This window comes from Falco peregrinus, chromosome 5 (genome assembly GCF_023634155.1).
Source record: "Falco peregrinus isolate bFalPer1 chromosome 5, bFalPer1.pri, whole genome shotgun sequence".
NCBI lineage: Eukaryota > Metazoa > Chordata > Aves > Falconiformes > Falconidae > Falco > Falco peregrinus.
In genome coordinates this window covers 81,968,010-81,988,294 of record NC_073725.1, presented here as the reverse complement: position 1 = coordinate 81,988,294, position 20,285 = coordinate 81,968,010, and the positions used below count along the sequence as shown (strand labels likewise).

At 38.1% G+C, this 20,285-nt stretch overlaps 1 protein-coding gene and 1 long non-coding RNA gene across 2 annotated transcripts; one reads left to right on the top strand and one right to left on the bottom strand.

Annotated features, from left to right (window-relative positions):
- The first annotated feature begins 85 nt into the window (after positions 1–85).
- Positions 86–18,106, top strand: LOC114010618 (uncharacterized). The gene is made up of 3 exons (XR_008747387.1): positions 86–485; positions 3,120–7,373; positions 17,758–18,106. It is a non-coding gene; the product is annotated as an uncharacterized LOC114010618 (long non-coding RNA).
- LOC114010624 (small integral membrane protein 10-like protein 2A) lies at positions 14,928–20,160 on the bottom strand. Its single transcript, XM_055805305.1, has 2 exons — positions 19,790–20,160; positions 14,928–18,356 (listed from the first exon to the last, which is right to left on the bottom strand). The coding sequence occupies exons 1-2, from the start codon at positions 19,973–19,975 to the stop codon at positions 18,336–18,338; spliced, it is 207 nt and encodes a 68-aa protein (XP_055661280.1). The 5' UTR covers positions 19,976–20,160; the 3' UTR covers positions 14,928–18,335.
- Positions 20,161–20,285: the final 125 nt, after the last annotated feature.

The following is a 20,285-nucleotide window of genomic DNA, read 5'->3' as shown; positions in this document are numbered from 1 at the left end:
AAGTTAATGGAAATTCTGAAAAAAACATCTTCATTATTCCTCTTCAGTTTTAGAAAGAAATAAGCTTAATCTTACTTTGGTAAGTTCCCTCTTTCAGTAATGTAAATGTTTAAGTGATGTAACCATTTTATGATGATAGATTTTGTAAATTTTTATTTCTAATCAAAAGCATGAACTATGATGGTGTTCATTACGTGAACAGTAATTGGAAAATAGATAGTAACATTGTATTCAAAGGCAAGAAATAAAATTCTGAATTTTTCTCAAAGCGGAAAGAGGTAAACTGCCGTTGTGCCATCAGACTAGCTAGACCTCGGTATCAGATACAGAGATGGAATAATGCACCTTACTGTCGGAAAGAAGAAAGAATCTTTGAAATCTTATAAGGAGGTAGTCATACAGCATGCAGGTGTTCCCATTTTATTTGTTCAGTCAAGACATCATTAATTTCCCAGTCTGGCGTATTGTGACTTCTGTTAGATTTGGTAAGAAGGATTTTATAGTTACCCTTAAGGAGTGCTGTTAATCTTAAATGCACTAACATCTGTATAGTCTTAAGAATACATTCTTAAATAATGTAGATATGTCTTAAAGAATATAGCTATATCTCAAAGAATATAGATACATCTTAAAGAATACAGATGTTGTACAACATTTTGTAACTAGAACTATTTGGTTATTTTACTGTTTCCTCACATAGATGCTCACATTTTTAGAAAAATGGTGCAAGTGTTACATTTCCTAAGACAGTAACTTGTTGATAGAATCAGTCACCAATACTCAAGCCATTGTATTAAAGAATGCTTTTGTTTCAAATCTGGATGATCAAACAATTTTTATTTTTTAAGAAGCATTGCCTAATAGTTTCCAGGCAGGAAAGTCTTAGTCCATCGTGATGTGTTTTTTTTCTACCCCCTCCCTTTTTTTTTTTATTTATCAGTACTTGAATAAGCTGGTATTCTTAAACCCCTAAGGCAAACTCCTTGACTTCCTCTGTCTGGCAGACGGGTTTTAGCCATGTATTGTTTCTTATGCTGTCACACATATCATATTTGTCTCAGCTGGAAAAACACATTTACAGAAAATCCTGTTTGCTGGTTGTCTTAATGGTTTCAAAAGTGCTTGCATCTTTCATTTAATAAAAAAAAAAAAATACATGCAAGTATTTTATATTGCTTTGGGGAACATAAAAGCTGAAGCTTAGCAAGTCAAACATCTTTTATGAATGGTGCTTTTTTGTATGGGTAGGAAGCTTGTTCCCTTAAAAATAGTAAAAACCCTCAAAATTAAAAGAGGCTTTTAAGAATTTTGCATGGTTTTTTTCTCCAGGTGAACTTTTAAATCATATCCTGAACTTTATTTGCAGCTTATTTTTTTTTATTCCAGTTCTTGACATGTGTTGAGGTTGTGGAGTTTTTTTTAAGACTTCCAAATGAGCTTAATCAAATTAGCATCAAATATTACTGGTTTTGGAGGTCACTGCTTGTTTCCATTGTGTAATACTGATAGGGGCAGTGGCGAGTCATTGAGTAAAGAACACCAGAATGTCCCAGTGAGGAAAACCAAATGCATTAAAGATTGTGGAGGTCCACCAGCTTTGTACTGCTTATGATCTGAAATATGCTTTGCATTAGAACTTGTTCTACCTGTATCAATTATGCATAGTACTAGACACAAACAGGATGCTTTATAGCATGAAAGCTGTGCCTAAAATAACAGAAAAAGAGGACTTGCATTCAAAGGACATGGGCTGAGGCAGATTGTGAGTGGAATTTTGCATGAAGTTGGAGGGGGTTCTTCTATCTCAGGAAAGTGAAAGAACTTGATGTAAAGTAATTCTCAAAGGAGAGTGCACTGATTAAGACCAGACTCTGTTCCCGCCCTGAGAAGTAGCCACAGTCTGTGAATTCACCTTTGCTGGCTAACTCCAGCCTGAGATGGTTAAATGTGTTATCACGTAGGACTCTCCAGTCTCAGCAAGGCCTGGGAATTTGAAATTCCTAATTCATCCTACACTGGGAGCTGTAGCTGGGCTGCAGACCGTACAAGAGTCCTGCTTTAGCATATAGCAGCAGTCGAAGGATTTATTGTAGTAGTGCTGATAACAGGGGAGGCCCCCACAGTTCCTTCCTCCTCCTCACCCAGTGAAGCCTTAACTCCACAGTGTAACAGTGCTGGCATCCCATGGTCCATACGGCAGCCAAGTGACAAGCTGGACTCACTCATGACATACAGTGTTAGAAGGGTTAGACCAGGTGCTCGTGTCGATTCACCAGTGCGCGTCTGAAATGCAATTGCATATCTCCACGTGAGCTGGCTCAAATCTTGCTGCTGGCTAGTCAGCAGTGCACAAACCTGGGTTTAATAAATATGGAACCATAAATTTAGACAGGAGCAGGAACTGGCAAGTAATGATTGTGACTTTTAGTGCCCTCTCAGCTGTTCATGCAACCGTTTGTGAAGCCATGCTGTAAATGAGATCAGTCAATCTAGATTTTAAAAATTCTGTCTATAATAATGTTAGACCAGAATTATTCCATTTATTAAGTTCACACTCTGGTCCCACAAACAGTTGTGTTGGCACAATTGCAGCATTGGTAGACTGTGACACACAGATGGTGTGGAAAGAGGGAAGGCAGGCTGCTGGATAGTTACTTTGTCAGTGGGGACAATATCCCTGTCTAATTCCAACCTTACTCTGAAGCACAGACTCTCCATCAGTTTCACTTTCTTACCCCTCATGCTCAAGCCCTTCACAAACTGTGCCTATAGTCAGAGTTTTGTGCCTGTTAATGTCTGATCTGTGCATTATTAGATCATCTAATGGTAATAAATTGATCAAGATCAAAGATGAGCATGTAATTGCGTTCCTATCAAGATTAGCCAGCCATGATGTACAGTGTTTAGACCAAGCTTTATACTGGGCTTTATACAGGCAGCAGAAGACAGATGATACCAACTCTTAACATAAAGTCATTGGGAGTAAACAGCTCTCCATTCCTTGTTTCATGAGGGTTTTGTTTTTTAAATAACTTTGTACTGGTGGGTTGAACTTGTACAAAGAATTTTATGCCATGTCACCATCCAAAAACTACATTTGTTGTGTCATGAAATTGCAGTTGTATACTGGTGAGGGTATGCCTTCAGCTTCTCATGTGGGTTGTTTCTGGTTACATAGCTCCTGTTGAGTACAGTTGAAAAGGGGAGGTGACTCTTCATTAAAAGGTGACATATATTTTAAATTCTTGCTGTCTCTAACCAAGAAAGGTCCCTGTTTTTGAGAAAGAAAAAGGTCCCTTAAATAATTTCCCTGTCACGGCTATACGTACTGGTTTTATTCCTTTCATATCCTCATGGATGTAGGGATAATCCCATACGCTTCTATACGAAAACAAAAAGGATTTGGTATTTTCTTACCATAATCGAAGTGTACTTTCAATTTAAAAAGCAGATCTTCACCTTAATTGTCTTTCTCCTGCTGTATTTCTCTTTATAGTCTTAAAGAAAGAAAAACTGTCTCTTAAGTACAAGAAGATGTTAAGCAAGGGAGACTCAAAGCTAAAACTTGGCAAGCACTAAAACAAAGAATTTTTCCAAGGAAATGGAAGAGACAGGTCAAATTAAATCCTTATGTAACTCCATTTACCTCAGTGCAGTTACATGAAGGATTAATTTGGTACCTAATACCTCTGAGGTCAGAAAAGGATTTCTGCGATCTCAATCATTGCAGTATAAAATAATCATTCTTAAGAAACAAATTTGTAGTTTGTCTGATAGAACTGCCCTTATTATTTTTAGACTATTAATATAATTGTAAAAGAACAATAAGTCTGCAGAACAACAACAAATTAATCTTCATAAAAAGATTAGTACATGATGATTTGCAGCTTACATCCTTAGTAACTTTTTTGTGGGAAAGAGGAATTCATGACAGACTGCTAAAATGGGCAGTGACATCAGGGACAGCTTCTCTTTCTTCTAAGTTCCAAAAGCTTTTCTCCAGTTTGCTGCATTGCAACTTTAACTTTTTCCCTCTGATCTCATTCTTCTCCCCTGACCAACCCTAATTCAGTTCTCCTTTCCCTCTAGTTTTTTTGGGTTCCACTGTGTGTGCAAGGATCTCTGTGGCTTCTCCTTACTGCTGAGTTTTCCAAATTTTTCTCCTCGGGCAGAAATATTCAACCTCTTGGGACAGATAAGGGAGAGATGTTTGGCCTCCACCATAATTTCTTTTTAATTTTAAATTTCAATATGCTTAAATTTGAGATGCCTTAAAATAATGCATTTTCACTGTGAGAACCCAGCCTCCCTGTGTCAATCTGTAGTACTCAAATATAGCTGAATCCAGAGATTATTGCCATTTTAAGACCTTCTTATGAAACATTAACACCTGCCTCCCTACCTCACTCCAAAATTCAGGAAATACTTTTAATATCAGTATGTTAAATAAAATGTTTTAATCCTGTAATATAAGAGCATCCATATAGTATATTAGTGCAGTGAAATTGAAGTCAACAGTCTATGTCTTTTTGATCGTTACCAACATGCAACTATCAGTTTTAATACAGAGGAAAGGATCTGTGTATACATGCTTATAAAGATGTGAAAATACAAAGGCATTTATTGAAAATGGACAAAACCAGGAAGATGATAAAATAGCAGAAGGAAGTGGCCTCAGATATAAAAATTTTTTCTTTGTATAGCAGAATTTATCACTAAAAGCTAAGGTTGGCAAATTGCCATGCTTCAGATAAAACAAGCAATGTAATGTAAAAAAAAATATTTACTTAGTGTACAAAATACAATAGACACATTTGGAAAACTAATGTCCTAGAAAGTAAATCAATTAGATAATTTTTGTTTCCTTTTTTTATGTGTGTCTTTAAAAGCTTCGTTATATTTTCAGTTTCCAGCAATCTCAGTTGTACAGATGCAAGCTCTCCTTTAAAGGTGTCTAGATCAGGTATGCCATTCAGCAGAATGTAGAAAATTTCCAAATATCCAAAATTAAATAAAGATGGTGAAGAAACATTTTGAAAGTGGAAGATTTGCTTTCAAATTAGCACCACTATTAAAGCATGTTTTATAGAAAAAATGATTCACATATTTAATATAGCTACTGCACAATTTTAATCCATAAAGCTACTCAAGTAAATGTGTACTGCTCAGCATTTTCACACTAGATAAAGAATTATTTTTTTTAACCTAGTATCTTCTCCATTTCCTTATATGTTTGTGGGGAAAAATCAAAAGCTTTAGGAAATAACAGTACATTTATACCTGAAAGACTTTCACATAAAAGTTTTTTAGATCTTCTGTTGACTGAGAACACTTCAAATGCATGAGAATCTCGGGTATTTAGTTCAGTTATTGTACCAGCTGAGAACAAGTGACTTCTTTTCTGCAAGGGTGTTTTCTCCTCTCTGGCCTGATAAGGCCTGCATTCTGGTATTCCAGCTATAAGAGAAGCCGTTTCACTAGAAGATGGAGAATAAGCACAGCTAAATTATCATGACTAACAAAATCATGCCCTTGCTCTTTATTCCCACCTGTAAGGCTTTTCCAGAACTTAGCATGTATGGAGGGCTGCAAACCTGAAAAACAAGATGGCAGATAACTTCAATTAAAACAAACAGATAATTTTTTCAACATCTTCATCACATTTGCAAGATAAATAGACTGTTATCTGAGTCCTATTTATATTCTTAAATAATCTCTCTCTCTCTCTCAGTGAAAACCTTTTTGAACTTTTGTTGACAAGAATCGTTAATCTCCCTCATAGATTAAATTATTCCATGAAGTATTTTTAGGCATTTCTTATATTTGAATCTTCAGTGCCCTGATTGCTTCTGCAGAATTTCCAGATTCATTCTTTATGAAGAACAGTAGCCTGGCAGTTCTTTTTCTAGCTGCTGCTTTTTCCTGAAATGGTCTGGACTTTCTGCATAACTTGTACAAAGCTTTCCTTTCTATAAATGTTGTATTTCATTCTGTTTTAGTAAAGCTGAGATATACAGATATGAGTTAAAAAAAGATAAATTATTCTTCAAATTCTTCAGCTAAAATAATGAAAAGCTCTCTTGAAACTATTAGAAAGGAGATAATATTGTTTCTATTAGTTTATGAAACTGCAAGTAATGACAGATAAATGCAGATAAGGCAGTCTTCTCAGAAATCTAAACTGCTAATCAATTAAAGATGTTCTTCCAGAATGCTGACCGTAGGCAATAGGAATGAGTAAGGCAGTATCTTTATCACACTGGGACTTTGGAAGATCCATATTAATTTTAGAATAATCCAACAGAAAAGAAAGGTATGCTTTTACCATGCTTCGTGTAGCTCTTGGGGATGCATTTCCATTCTTTGCTACTGGACATTTTATCATTTATGGAAAGTACTTAAGCAGAAATTTATCCTTGAGCTAAACAAGCAAAGATATTCATGCATGTCTATGTTTATATGTAAATATTTTTGTATGGTTATATACATGCAGTCAGAAAACTACAATTTCATATTTTATGTTAATGAAATGGTATTTTATCTCTAGATCACAGGGTCAGAGGTATGCTGGGAGTATGATGAGCAAGAGATTCTCTGAATGTTGCTACAAAGTTGGTGTGGATATACTGCATCGGTTTCAGTCCAGTTTTGAACAGAGGCATGTCCACTCATGTTCAATAATTGGTTGAATAATGGAAACTCCTTTTTTATGTCCTTACAGAGCCCATTAGCAGAAGTTTAGATGCAGACTCCACCTGAGTTTGGAGTCTGCCTCATTAAAATAATTTTTCCTCCCCTTCTGCTAACAATCAGCAATTGTTTAACACTTCTGTAGTACTTCTTTGATAAAGCCACCGGTAATAACAGCAAATTTAAAAAATGTCATGTAAAATCTCACTGAATTATTGAATTTAGTTCAATGTTAGTTGGGGTGTCTTCTGTTGTAAGTGGAAATTACAAGGAGACACTCTGTTACTACTATGCTGATGTGTGTGTCAGTCACAACGCCCTTTAGAATAACTGGGAGAAACTGACTATGGATTCTTCCTTACTGTAATAAGAAATTACTACAACATAACAATGTTTGTCAGATCAATTTGAAATAATTTGTTGTGATTTAAACTGTGAAAAGAAAAAGACCTCTGAAAATATTTTTTTATACCCATTTCTTGTAACAGCCTAATTTATTGTAAGGACTTTCTAATTAATGTAAATTGTGTGACTTCATTAACTCACCGTTTTAAGAAGATAGCCCAGTATATTTTCTTGATCATTAGTAGTAGATAAAAATACTAAACTTTATTTCTTTAACTGCAGCACCTACATCAAGCAGCTGAACTAAACAAAGTAATGAAAGAGCCAGCAGATCACAGGTGAGCAAAGTGTAGTGGAGAAACAAAAAAATTAACATTTAATACTTCAGGGGAAAAAAACCCAAAACAAAGTAATACTTACTTCACATAAGCTGTAATAACTTTGTTAACAATGACTTTGTGCAGTTCATATGAGAATATCCAAGATTAAAAAAGAAGTGACTAAAGCTATGTAAAAATTCTTAGCAAAATCTGTTATCAGTTTATAAAGTAGCAAATTATACCATTTTATAAACTGGAATTCCTAGGAGTTTTCTCTGTTTGAGAACACCATCCAATATGCTCTAACTGTGGACATTGTGTATTTTATTTTTATAGCTCTCACTTGGTAAATGCTGACTCTTTGTTTCAAAATAATACACATATATTTTAAGATTGGTTTTCTACGAGGAGTACTGTATTTGGAAAGTATGCAATGAATTTCAGAGCATTTCAGGAACATGGTATTGTCTCCATTTGAATTGCTAGGATAATTGGCTGTTGACAATATATTGGCTGTACTGTCAACAGGCCTGGACATTTAACCTGTCCTAAACTTAAGGATATTCCCCTTAAACACACAAGTCCAGACCTTGTAGTTTCATTCAGATAGGGAGATTTTCATGCTTACAGAGCTCTGATTAAGTTGACCAGGCTGGACATCAGTACTGATCTTGTGTGATTGGATTACAGGATTGAAGCTGTGATTTGTCCTACTAAAACCACTTTAAGTTACTTAAACAGATGAATCCTACTATCAGATTTCTTTTCTTATTACACTTTCTGAAATGGAAAAAAAAACCCACACGAAAACCTTGCTTCCTTTCTCCACGTCTTTACGGGACTATTTCACCTTCTAGTTGTGCGTTACTGTAAGGTGTATACAGGCTGGAAGGACAACAGAAATAACTCTGGGGGAAAACAGTAAAATTGTCATTTTCCTTTTCCATAAAATGAATGTAAAATATCTGTGCTTTTTCATTTCCTCTGAGCCCATTCTCAGTCCTTATTTAACCCCACCCCCTCCGTGGGATTTGAACTATTTGACAGAGTTCCTGTTACAAATGAAAATCAGATCCTATCTGTCTTGCCTGAAGTTGTGATTCACATCATCTCTTCCCATGTTTCCGGCAAAATGACCGGAAAATGTTCAAAGCACTTTTTTTTTCTTGGTTAGTCTTTTGTTTTTTCTCCTTGAATTTATTCCCTGCCTCTTAGGTTTTCTATGTTAGGTTGAGAAGAGTCAGCTTGTCGATGTCATTATCTATCACAGCCAGAGTACCTGCTAGGAGGCAGAAGTGCAGTTCCCTCCCAGGCAGATCAGCTGCTGAATTTAACAGGCACATGTGAGTAAAAAGATTTACCTGAGGTATTTTCACGAATAAAAGCATTATTTTATGGTAACTAAAGGAACAATTGCAATATAGAAAATTGAATCAAACATTTGAATAATGCTGTTTCAATAGGGGCCTTCAGGAAAAACACTTCCTATGTGAGGAAAGAGAAACTGCTAAATCATCCATTCAGGAACAGCTACAATGCCTTATGAATACTTTATGAAAATATATTAAAATTAACTGTAAATTGAGCACGTAGTGAAGAAGGTTGATGAACTGACCATAACAAAACATCCAGCAATGAAAATCTCTACAGACTTCTTGCTTGCTGGCACTGGCAAGTAAGTAGTTTAGCTACATAGAAAGAAATCAGAAGATACACTTATCAGCTGGAAAGGAATGATTGTAAACCAGAAAGAAAATGTGAGACAGAGCTCTGTAAATTATGTCTGACAGTGACAACACAGACCAGACAGCTTTTATTTTAACTAACAGATTGTTGGGAACACACACCATATAGCAAATCGAAGGACTTGAAACCTGCTGTAGTCTGTACAGATGTTCTCACTCAGAAACCAGCTAGAGTGAACAGAAGATAAAAGAAGGCTGTCCAACTTTGCAAAAGGTTTGAATTTTTATTCTGTCTTGACGAGTAAGTCTAGTTTTTGTGGTAGGCTGATTTTCAGCCTGATAGAAAATTCAGCATCTACAAACCTGACCTAAAATGACAGACACCACAAGGTGTACAGGCAAGCTCTTAGAAAGGTGCTATACAGTAACATAATTTTTTGTTGTTGGGTTTGGTTTTTTTTAATCTTAAATGCTTTTATATCAAAGGAGGGGAGCAAAGACCAGAAATTGGAAACTTAATTATTCTAACTCGGGAGCAGGTCATACGTGCTTGCAGGCAGTGCACAATACTTGGAATGCAAGGCTAAAATCTGACAGGCAATTTAGGAATCTCTGCTGTAGACTGTTTTTATTATATGAAGCAAGACAGGATTACTGAGCTCAGAAGGGTTATTTGTGAGTAACTTCCAGCTAAAGTGATTAAGGGCTCCAGCCTCTAGGCCCAAAAAAAGAGCATCAAAAACGTCCTGCTTGTCATTGGTGCTGGCTTTTTGTTCAACAAGCAAGAAGTGAGCATTTGACTTCTGTGTTCGTTTTGGTCCTCTGCCCTTGGGGATACTTTCAACAATACATAATACTTGAAAGAATTCCAAAATGTGTTTGGGTTTGGTTGTTGCTTTTTTTCCCCTCTCCTTTCTTTGAACTATGAGGTTAAAGATAACTAAAGAAGTATGTTGATATGTCTAGAAAATATTTGTTATAGTAGACATAGCACTTCTAAAGCTGAAAAGACTTAAAAGCACACTGCAGTTCTTGATAACAAGCCGCCTATCCAATATTTTCTTTTTTTAATGGAAGGTAAAGGACTCCATCCACTTTTTAAAAATCATCTCTTTAAGAAATGTGAGTATCTTCAGCAGAATCTGGTATTTGTATTTGGTTTGAGATTTTGGTAGGGTTTTTCCTTTCAATTTTAAGCTGCTATCATATCTGCCAGAATAGGGAAGAGCCAAGAAACATACTGAAGAGGTAAATATTGTGATGGGTCTAAATTGCTAAAAGGTTCTTCTGGCAATCTCTTACTTGCGTACAGGAAATCTGGGCTCCTGTACAGAGAAGCTGCTTTTGCAGAGTTCTGTACTTAGGAGATGAACAAAGACGGACTACCACAAAGTAGCATAGTAGGCCACCAACTGGAATCTGACTTCAAAACACTTCAAAGCTTAACAGGAAGAGATCTGGATATGCACGTGGTAGCATGTTTGTTCCTGAGTTTATTTGCAAAAGTTTTTGGAGTTCCTTGAAGTTCCCCATGTACTGCAGGTATCACGCCTATTTATATAAATAAATATATATAAAACTACAGGTAAACCAGCTGAAAGTGATGACAACATGAGTAATTAAGGCCAGATCACATCAGCGAGGTAGCTGGAAGATCATGGGCAGCCAAAGAGGTTAGAAACTTACTTCATTGCGTGCTGCGAATTCCAGAAGCAATGAGGAATCTACAGTGAAGCAGAGAGCGCACTGATAGCCCTTTCTTAACTGTGGATGTCTAACCATCTGCTAAAACTTCACAGATCTTTAGATGATTACAGTCACTTTTCTCTGCCTCCTCCTTCCTTTTTTATGTTTAAATGCATGCTTTAAATGAAAATACGCTTTCTGCATTCATGATTAAGAAAAACACTACACGTTAATTTTGTACTCAAGGTATCAGCCATTTTTTCAGGGTTGTCAATGACATTTCTTTTCAGAATAAATAGACCACATAACAACATACTTCATCAAAAAGTATCACTTGTGGCACCAAGGAACCCTGAAATCAAACAAAAACTAAGTTAATTATGTCTTTTGAGTCTAGAATCAAAAAGTCATTGATACCAACTTTGTGAAGAGAGAGCTGAAAAGTGAGTGGTTTCTGTTAGTTTTTTTTAATTACTCTGCATTAAGCAGGTGATACATGTTTATTCCACTCCTTTAATGTGAATATTTTAATCAGCAAAAAGGTGTGACATATCTGTTAATACCAAGGTGATTTTAACCCTGAAAAGAAACATCCAGCAATGTTATCCTGACTTTGCAAGAGAGTTGCTATGGCCATTCTACATATTTAGCATAGTTTCAGTTAGAAGGGGAAAGCAAACCATGTTGCAAGATTAGAGCTAGTTATTTAGGAAATACCTTGGGACTAGATTGAACATAACTGGCTTGTTAAGGTGTGTCACAAAAAGAAAAGCTTGCAAAGGATGCCAATGAATGAATATTGGTGGCTTAATGTGATTAAGCTAGCCTAGACCTCAGATACCAAGTTTCCAAGGCCAAATATAAAGCATTTAGCTCTTCTCACACAGGTTTTAAATTTGTTTGGTGTTCAGTAAAACACATCTCTCAAATTGCATCTCTGAAAGAGCACTCGCTGTCTGACTGTGTTGTCAGAAACATGATCTCTTTAAGTACATCTGTACAATTTATACAGTGAAAAATTGGAATAAGCAGCACCAAAACTAGCGCTTTGGTTAAGCACAGACAGAAGATAATTTTTAGAAAGATTTTTATTTCTTTTTTTTTTAAATAGCTTGATAAAACCCATCAGTTGGTACTCAAGAGTTCAATTGTAAACAGTTACAATACATTACCACTGCGTATTGATTTTGTACATTAGCCTATTTGCAGTGAAAATCCGTAAGACAAGTCAAAGTCAGCGTATTTATGAACTGAAATGCACTGTACTAAGAAAAAACAATGCTGTAACTGAAAATATTTAAAAGACTGATGTTTAACTCCCTCCTGTGGTAAAGTGAGCAGCATCACAATCAACAGCTTCTGGAAGCTTAAATAGCACTCTATATTATTCAAAAAGTCTGTATTGACCTCATTAGGACAATGGGTTTCAAGTTTACTACGGAAACTCATCTCACAAATTAAAAAGTGTTACAATAAATTTCTAAAATTCGTACTAAGTTGTAAACATCTTTCTCTGGAACAAACAAAAATGGTTTGCACCAGCCTTCTCCATCTCCCACAATGCAATAATAATAATAATAAAAAAAAATCAGGGCCAAAGACCAAGGCCATAGACTACAGTTGTTCTGTGTGGATATTAGCACAGTTTACAGGATGCATTAAGTGTCAGCATTTAAAATTGGTGTTAGTCACCAGCAGGTAGCAGAACCCATTTTCAAGGAAGTTCATGGTACACTCGAAGTGATGGATCAGGCACTAAGCATTAAATATACCTACTTTTAAGAACAAAAGCTTAAATTACATCTAGGTACTTTTATATGTGATAACAGGTAAAATTGACTACAAACAGAAAATTAAAGAACAACAATACTTTTACAAGTTGGGGTTTTAACCATTTTGCTACAGGTTTATACAGATCTTCCACAAATAAGGAAGAAAAGAGATTTGCAAACATATATTGAGATCTTAAATATCTAAATAAACTGGCTCTTTTCAAAACAGATTTTCTTTCTGGAAGTCCCTCTGGCTGTTTTCTAAAATATTGTCGCTTCTAAATTTATTTAATCATTAACAATGAAATAGTCATCTACTTGGTCTGAATCTTGTATCACCAATTCCAAAAAGACTACAATAACTGAGATTTTGGAATGCAATATAGGATTAATTTCAAAATACACACCAACAGGATTTACTTAGTGCAGGGTGGTAAAGGATATCATTATTCTAGCACTTCTGTATTATTCTTGTTGTCACACTGTCAGCAGATTGATAACCATGTCCTTGTATTTAAGTATACATGAGCTGATCATAAATATTAGTGTTTTCATAGGCAAGAATTTGTTTATTTGAAAATTCTACCGAATGCAGATCTTCCTTGAAGGTTAGAGGATTTGAAGGCTGAAACATTGAAAGGGGATTCATCGCCAGTATTTTTAAAAATCCTAGAAAGTTCCCCCCCAGTTTTTGACTATGCATCACAGAAACAAATGTCAGAACACATTTCATTCTATGCACTCTTGGGGGGGGGGGGGGGGGGGGGGGGGAAGTATTTCAAAATGTCAAAAGTACATCCCTGTGAATTTTTCAAAGTTAAACTAATAACTTAAAAACCTAAGGAGTATTGAAGCTGGGGTACCTGTAAGTTTTGACCTCAGTGTTTGATAAGCCCCGAATTCTAGCTGCTATTCTCAGCTGACAGAGGTACTACAAATTGGAATTAAATATTGGATTTTAATCAGAGCACCTGTTTTGAAGGGGAAAAGCAGAAATAATGTCACATTGACTACCTGTTGCTCTGTCAGATATACCGCTTGTCATACACCCTGATGGCAGACTATGGATGCTCACATCTCTACTTGGTTTTTGTCAATTTGTTATGCATAATTACAGGGGAGAGTTTCTGAAATGGAATATAGTATCAGCATATGCTTATGCTGAGAAATGATGGCGAAGAGAAGGAAAATACAGGTAAGACCAGGCCATAAAACCAAAAGGAACAACTCTACAATAAGATGATATTATCAGGAGAGTATGTAAAAGCTTGCTTCTTCCAAAAATTAAGTGTGTATACCTATAAGGAGGGGCGATGGAGAAGAAAAGGAGAAAGAAAGCGAACTTTGGCAAAGTTTAAGAAAGTGCAGTCTTTACAGTTCTAAAAAACCAACACCAAAAAAAACCCAACAAACAAAAACACCAAATCCCAAACAAAACAAAACGATAAAATAACAAGAAAAACCCCAACAGTCCAACACTGAAAAAGCAAAAGGCTAAAAAAAGTCTACATGTAAAACTGTCTCATGGTGCATGATGATGCAAACACACAGTTTCCAAGATTGCACTAGCTAATATCACAGAGAAGTACAACAGCATCTCTACTGCATTTTGCATTGTAATGTCAGAAAGTAAATACGCATTTGCAAAAGCATTCCAACATTATACTGTGATAAACCACTTTCTATCTACATGCAGAGGTCTGCACACATACATTTAAAAGTATATTTTCTTTTTCAAAGCAGTACACCATATAGTAAATTTCCACTCAAGTGTACATTTAAGGGAAACTACTAGGCAATTCTCTAAATATTGAATATTTTCTTACTTAATTCCTTTTCTAATAGCAGAAATAGAACTCTTCGCTATGTAGCACGGGAAGGGTCTGGATACGGATCAAGGAAATTTTAGAAAGTGTGAGTGTGTTCAGTAGAACCCTGACATATTGCTTTGAGACACCTCTTTCCAACATCAACAGGAGGAGCAAAATGAGAGAGGAACTGGAAATACAAAGGCAACTCCTGGTTCAGTATAAAGGTCCCTTACTAAAAATGTTTTTCTTCCATGCTGTAATAATCATCCAAGACAGTCTCAGCCCTAACAGCACGTTTGCTCAGAAAGGCTTTCCACACCTGATTTACTGAAGCCACGAAAATCCATACGAACTGGTTTTTAGCTGAGACACCTTCCATCTTCTGAGATGAGTTAATATCAAAGCATTTGTAGGAAGAGAACAGTAGCCTAAACCGCGTAGCATTTGATTTATACATAGTTTCAAAGGATTGCCCATCCTTCTGGTTCACTGTTCTCCCCCCAGACAGTAAAAGCCATTTGAGCATTGTCGCCACCAGTCAAACATTTCTATTAGTGCAAGAACAGCGCTTTCAATTTATGGCCTCCCCATGTTTAAAGTGCAGTATATTACATGAGATTTTAACATACCAAACTATCCTTTATTTGAATTTCAGAAGGAATGTTCAAGTTAGAAAGTTACCTTTTAGGTTTTAAGCAATAAAATCCAAGGCAAAGTACATTAAAATGGATTAAATCCACTCAAGACATTATTTATATTTTATGTTCAATTTACATATAATATACAAAAAAATCCATCATTTCGCTTAGCTGTATTGTATCTATTTAAAGTGATCCTGTAGTAAGTGATTAAAGGCCACTCAAGGCAAATTTTGCTTAAAACTGGACATACAGTGATACATAGCATGATTCAGCATTCCAAGATCCACTCCTGCACAGACTTGTCATCAATAGAGATAGCCCTTGGCACCCCACTGTACACACATTTAAATTCTAATTTACAGGTGGTTTCTCTCATGTTTTGTTATTGTTTCCTGTCCCCCTCTTTTTTCCGCCCTTTAAAATCACCATGAAGACTAGGAGTGTTAAAAACTGGATTAATTCTTTTATGCCTTTAGCTACTCCTCTTGCCTATTAACCTGACAATATCGCCTACAAGTTTTTGTTGTATGTAACTGTAGTTCCCTAAATATGTGGTTACCAAATGGTTTGCCAAGCAGAGAATCTTCCAGGTCAAACCATTTAGCTGAACAAAGTCTCAAGTAACAACTACAGATACAGCTGTGCCAATCTGTAAAGTTCAGGCATTCAGTTGTGGATGCAGGGTTGTGTTCATGTGCAACTTTAAAAAAGCAGCTCACCATACAGGAAAAGGGTATTTCTTTACCTGTACAGCTAGTTACAGAGATTAAGATGCAGTTGCACCATGTTTTCTTTAGCCATCAAGCCAGCTTAAATGGGCTGTAACCCCTCCCCACCTTCATTCCTCTACCCTCAGCTCTGCCAAGTGTTTTTTTGGGTCAAGCTGTATGCAGACAACAGCCCAACACCGTAACTCAAATAAGCCACAGACTTTTGCAGAAGTGTCTTTGTGGTGTTTTGGGGTTTCAGATCTACATCACTTCAGCAATCTTGATCCACAAACACTTGTGTCAATACCACTGCAAGGCTGATAAACTGCAGCAGTGGAGATGGCAGTGAATAGTATGAATGGCTTAAGAGGAAACTGTTGTCAAAATAATTACTTACAACATGTAATCCATTATTATTTTGAGGTTTTTGATAATTTTGTGACAGGTAATCATCATCAAAATTCTAGAAGTTAAACAATTAATAAAAGTACACACCAGGGAAAGTTATTTTCTAAATTAAAGGAAATGGATTTTTATCTAACATCCAGAAGAAATAGCCAGCCAATGGGAACAAAAACATAACATACGATTTAACATAAAAAGCAGTATATCTTACTTCCAGCACTCAAATAAGATTAAGAAACTCCAACATTTCTCCCCATAAAACTGATAACCAGCATCTCATCTTCATAATCAAGGACTTCTCCATGCAAATGTGCTAACACCCAACTAAACATCATGTTAGAAACTCTACTGGCTTTCCAGGTGAATTCAGTTCAAACTGAATGCAACATCACTTACTCACTTTCCAAAATGAACCAAGCTAGCTAGCAAAAAGGATACTTGGTGCATGAATCACTGGCATGACTTTACTCTGCATCAAGTCCTAAATTTTAACTTGGAGTGAAAGGTGAGCTGAAAACACATCCTAACTTACCATATAAATACCTTCCTCTTTAGGTAAACCCCTAGAGCACATAAGCCCACCAGCTCCCATGTTGAGAATTTTGGACACCAAGTTCAAATTTTGACCTACTGCACAATGAGCTTCTCCATCTAAGTGCCGACATGAGCTTATTCCTGCAAATTCTTATTCACAGGCTCTATCGATTCCAACATTCTTGCTCCATTCTTTGCCAAACCCTGTTGTCAGAAGTCTGTCCCAAAGCCAAAGTCAACAGGCCCAGAAATTATTACTATGCTTCAGTGATAACAGTAACTTTTTCAAGGGAAGAAAACATTCTTTTAGAAAATTGTTTATAGTGTCTGTTGTACCTCAATAAAGCTCATGAGATAACCTTTAAATTAGAGCAGTACCATCCCTGAAAAGAAACACTGCTGAACAGCCTTCCAGTTCGAAGTGTTTTAAGGTCCGATACATTAGTTACTGTTGGATTCAGAGCAGGAGTTCAGTTCTCTAAGAAACAGTTTAATTGGAAATGGTTGTAAATAGTAGCCAAACTACTCCACTAATACAAACCCTAGAGAAAACAAAGGATCTGTGCTGAACTATCACATTGGGTTCTAGTCTAGTGTTAATGGCAGACCTGCAGAAGTCCCAGAGTTTTGAGATTACACAGTCCTCTCCACCCAGATGCAGATATTCTTTACAAAAAAAGTCCCTATTCTTCCAACAGCCAGTTTTACTAGCAATTACACAAGTATAATTTTTACTTTAGTTGTCTACTTCTCACTAAAACCTGAACTGCAACCTTGTCTCCATTATTTAACTTTCTATTAATGTTAAAAATAGTAATTACTAAAATCTTAGTACTTTTTTACCTTCACTACTGCATACCAGAGACCTGCTAGTGCAAAAGCTAGCACAGAAATTACTATCTGTATGATGTAAAAATGATTAGTCACATATTGTATATTTGAAAGCATTTGCTTGTATCCAAATGTTTGCTCTGAAGATACAAGGTTTAAGTAACAAAGAAAAAACCACGGTTTCTGGTTGTTTAAGAGTCCCATAGAGTATTCATTCCATGAGGCAACTGGAATAGAATCGAGATCAGGAAGTCCACCAAACTCCAACTCTTTAAGAAATGCAAGCTGCAATTCATTCTCTTCACTACTGCTCATTTCTAATTCCAGAAACTGCAGTGTTTTATTATACTGCAAGCTTCCCAGCCAGAAGTGTGCAAAACATACAGAGTTGTCTCCTGGACAGCATGGGCTAAAGTCTCCAGCAGAACTACAAGCTTTCTCCAGCCAGCCCATTACTGAAATACTATTGATGCAGTGAGAAACCCCATTAAGACTGTCTTTCCCAGGAGAAAAATGCAGATGAAATGAATCCTTCCAATGAGCAGCTGCACTCGAGTTCCCCCCTGCTGATTCACTCAAACTCAGAGGCATTTCCTTGCCAACAGAAGGCAGAGGTATAGTAGTAAAGAGAGAACAATTCCTGGTGTTAAAATAAAATAATTCTTGTAAACTGCTACTATGATTTTGAGAATTGTTCAACATGGAATGCATGTGTGTCAGGTGAGCTGCTGCCTTGTGATGATTTGGGCCACTGTCATGTACTTGTTTCTGCTTTAAATCTTCTTTCTTCATACTCCTAGAGACAATGAGCATAGCTTTGCTGTTTCACGACAGGCTGAGTTTGAAGAAGAGTGCAATGGACTCTAGTTGCAGCATACAGTGCAAGCAGCACACCAAGTCACAAGTCAGTGGATCTCAATGTGGACCTAAAGAGAAAGAATGCAGAAAGTTACTACACTGATATTTGAGTTTCTTGGTGCCCAGTATATACAGAAAAAAAATAACATAAAGAAAAAGAATAACCCAACTGCAGAAAGTACCAGTAATCCAAACAGACAAGTCTCCCTACAGGCTGCTTGAGCACATCCGAAGGGGTAGGAATACACCCAAATAGAAACTTTCTGCTGTAGTTTCAATTTAGTCTGCTACAAACTCTCTTTTGCTAACAGGCATCAAAGTGAGTCAGCAAACAGCAGCTAGGAGGATTTGCTGCGTAACAGTACCATTTCCCTTCACCAATAGAAATGCAGACTGCACCCGATTAGAGGCTTAACATTAAAGGGAGATATTTAAGTAATCTCCCTGTAAACTGAAGCCCATGCTGAAATCAGGCACACAACACTGGAAATCAGCAATGTACCACACACAGGTCCCCAAAGGGAACTGGTCAGACTGGCTGCACCAGCAGTTGGAGGGTATTGGCTATACTGCAGTCAAATGAGAAGCTGATGTTTTTACAAGAGAACTATTATGTAGCAACACAGATAACGAGCAAAGGCAAGGCGTTCCCAGCCACCAAGGTTACTCGGCTATGTGTACAACTTCTGGCTCAATTTCAAGCTTCAGAACTGTAGGACGAGTCCCAAAAATAAAACAGAGACACCACATTTTGACCTCTTCCTATTTCAACTTACCTTTCACAAGTCACAAACTGCAACCAGGCTTCTCTTTCAGCACTTGGCCACTAGCCAGATGCCCAAACTGCCATGGCAGCTATGTTTATGAGGAGAAAGAGTGTCAAATCTGTGGCCAGACCAGATGTTTGTTGTCATGGCCCACAGCCTGCTGCTGCTGCCAGTTCAGTTAAAAGTACAGCTTTTGTTTCATCACAGTGCCTGTGAAACTTCACCCCTACCAAGGGTGAAAGTGCCTGCTGTCTTTAGGTCGGAGCTGTTTTAGGAGTTCCATGTTTTGTAGAAACGGGCTCATGATGGGAGAGATGCAAATTCAATTTGAACTGTCATTTTCATGCAATGACATTATTATTTAAAACTACCACTACGTTCTCCCTGCTACAATTATTGTTGACTTTAGAAAAAGACCCAACCAACCACCAAACCGATGAAGGGAATGGTTTTCTTCACTCCTCGCAGGGCGTCGAGAACGGACTATCAAAGCGCACGTACTGGCAGTTTATGGTCTGCCTTTAAGGTCACCGCGGCTGGGTGACAGCAGCCCGCTGGAGGTGGCAAAGCGGCAAGGGGGCTCCGACATGCCCCCGGGTGACACAAGGGAGCGCGGCCCCTCCAGCCCCGGGAGGGGACGCGTCACCGCTGCTCAGGGGGCAGCGCCAGCCCAGCCCCCCCGCCCCGCACTAAGAGGCCCTGCCCCGACACCCCCCCAGCCCCGCGCCGCCCACCTGCAGTCGCACGTTCAGCATCATGGAGGCGACGATGTAGAGGTAGGGGAAGTTGATGCGGAGCTTCCAGGCCAGGTCGAAGAAGATGAGGAGGGTCCTGGTCAGCCCCTTGCAGAACACCCCGTAGGACCTGGCCGCGGCCGACTGGGAGAGCCTGGCAGCCAGGACGGACAGAACCGCCGCCATATAAACCCGCCCGCGGCCCCGCCGGGCCCCGCCGCCGCCCCCTCCCCGCGCCCGGCGGCGGCTGTCGCCAGCGGGGAGCTGCCCTCCGCCGGCCAGGCGCGGGCGGGGCCGCCACCCCTCGCCCTACGTCGGGGCGGCTCGCGCCGGGATGCCGCAGCGCACGAGCCCCGCCCGCCCCCGCCGCGCATGCACACAGGGGCGGCACCGGGGCCCGGCCACCTCCCCTCACGGCCCGGCCCGCCCCAGCGCCCCCCGTCACGGCCCGGTCGCCTCCCCTCACGGCCCGGCCCGCCCCAGGGCCCTCCCCTCG

Bases quoted from the DNA above. Each gene is read 5' to 3' on its own strand.
- LOC114010624 (XM_055805305.1), bottom strand. From the start codon at position 19,975: ATGGCGGCGGTTCTGTCCGTCCTGGCTGCCAGGCTCTCCCAGTCGGCC. The intron at 18,357-19,789 runs GTGGGCGGCGCG...CTTTCTCTTTAG, and splicing joins TGCTGAACGTGCGACTGCAG to GTCCACATTGAGATCCACTG.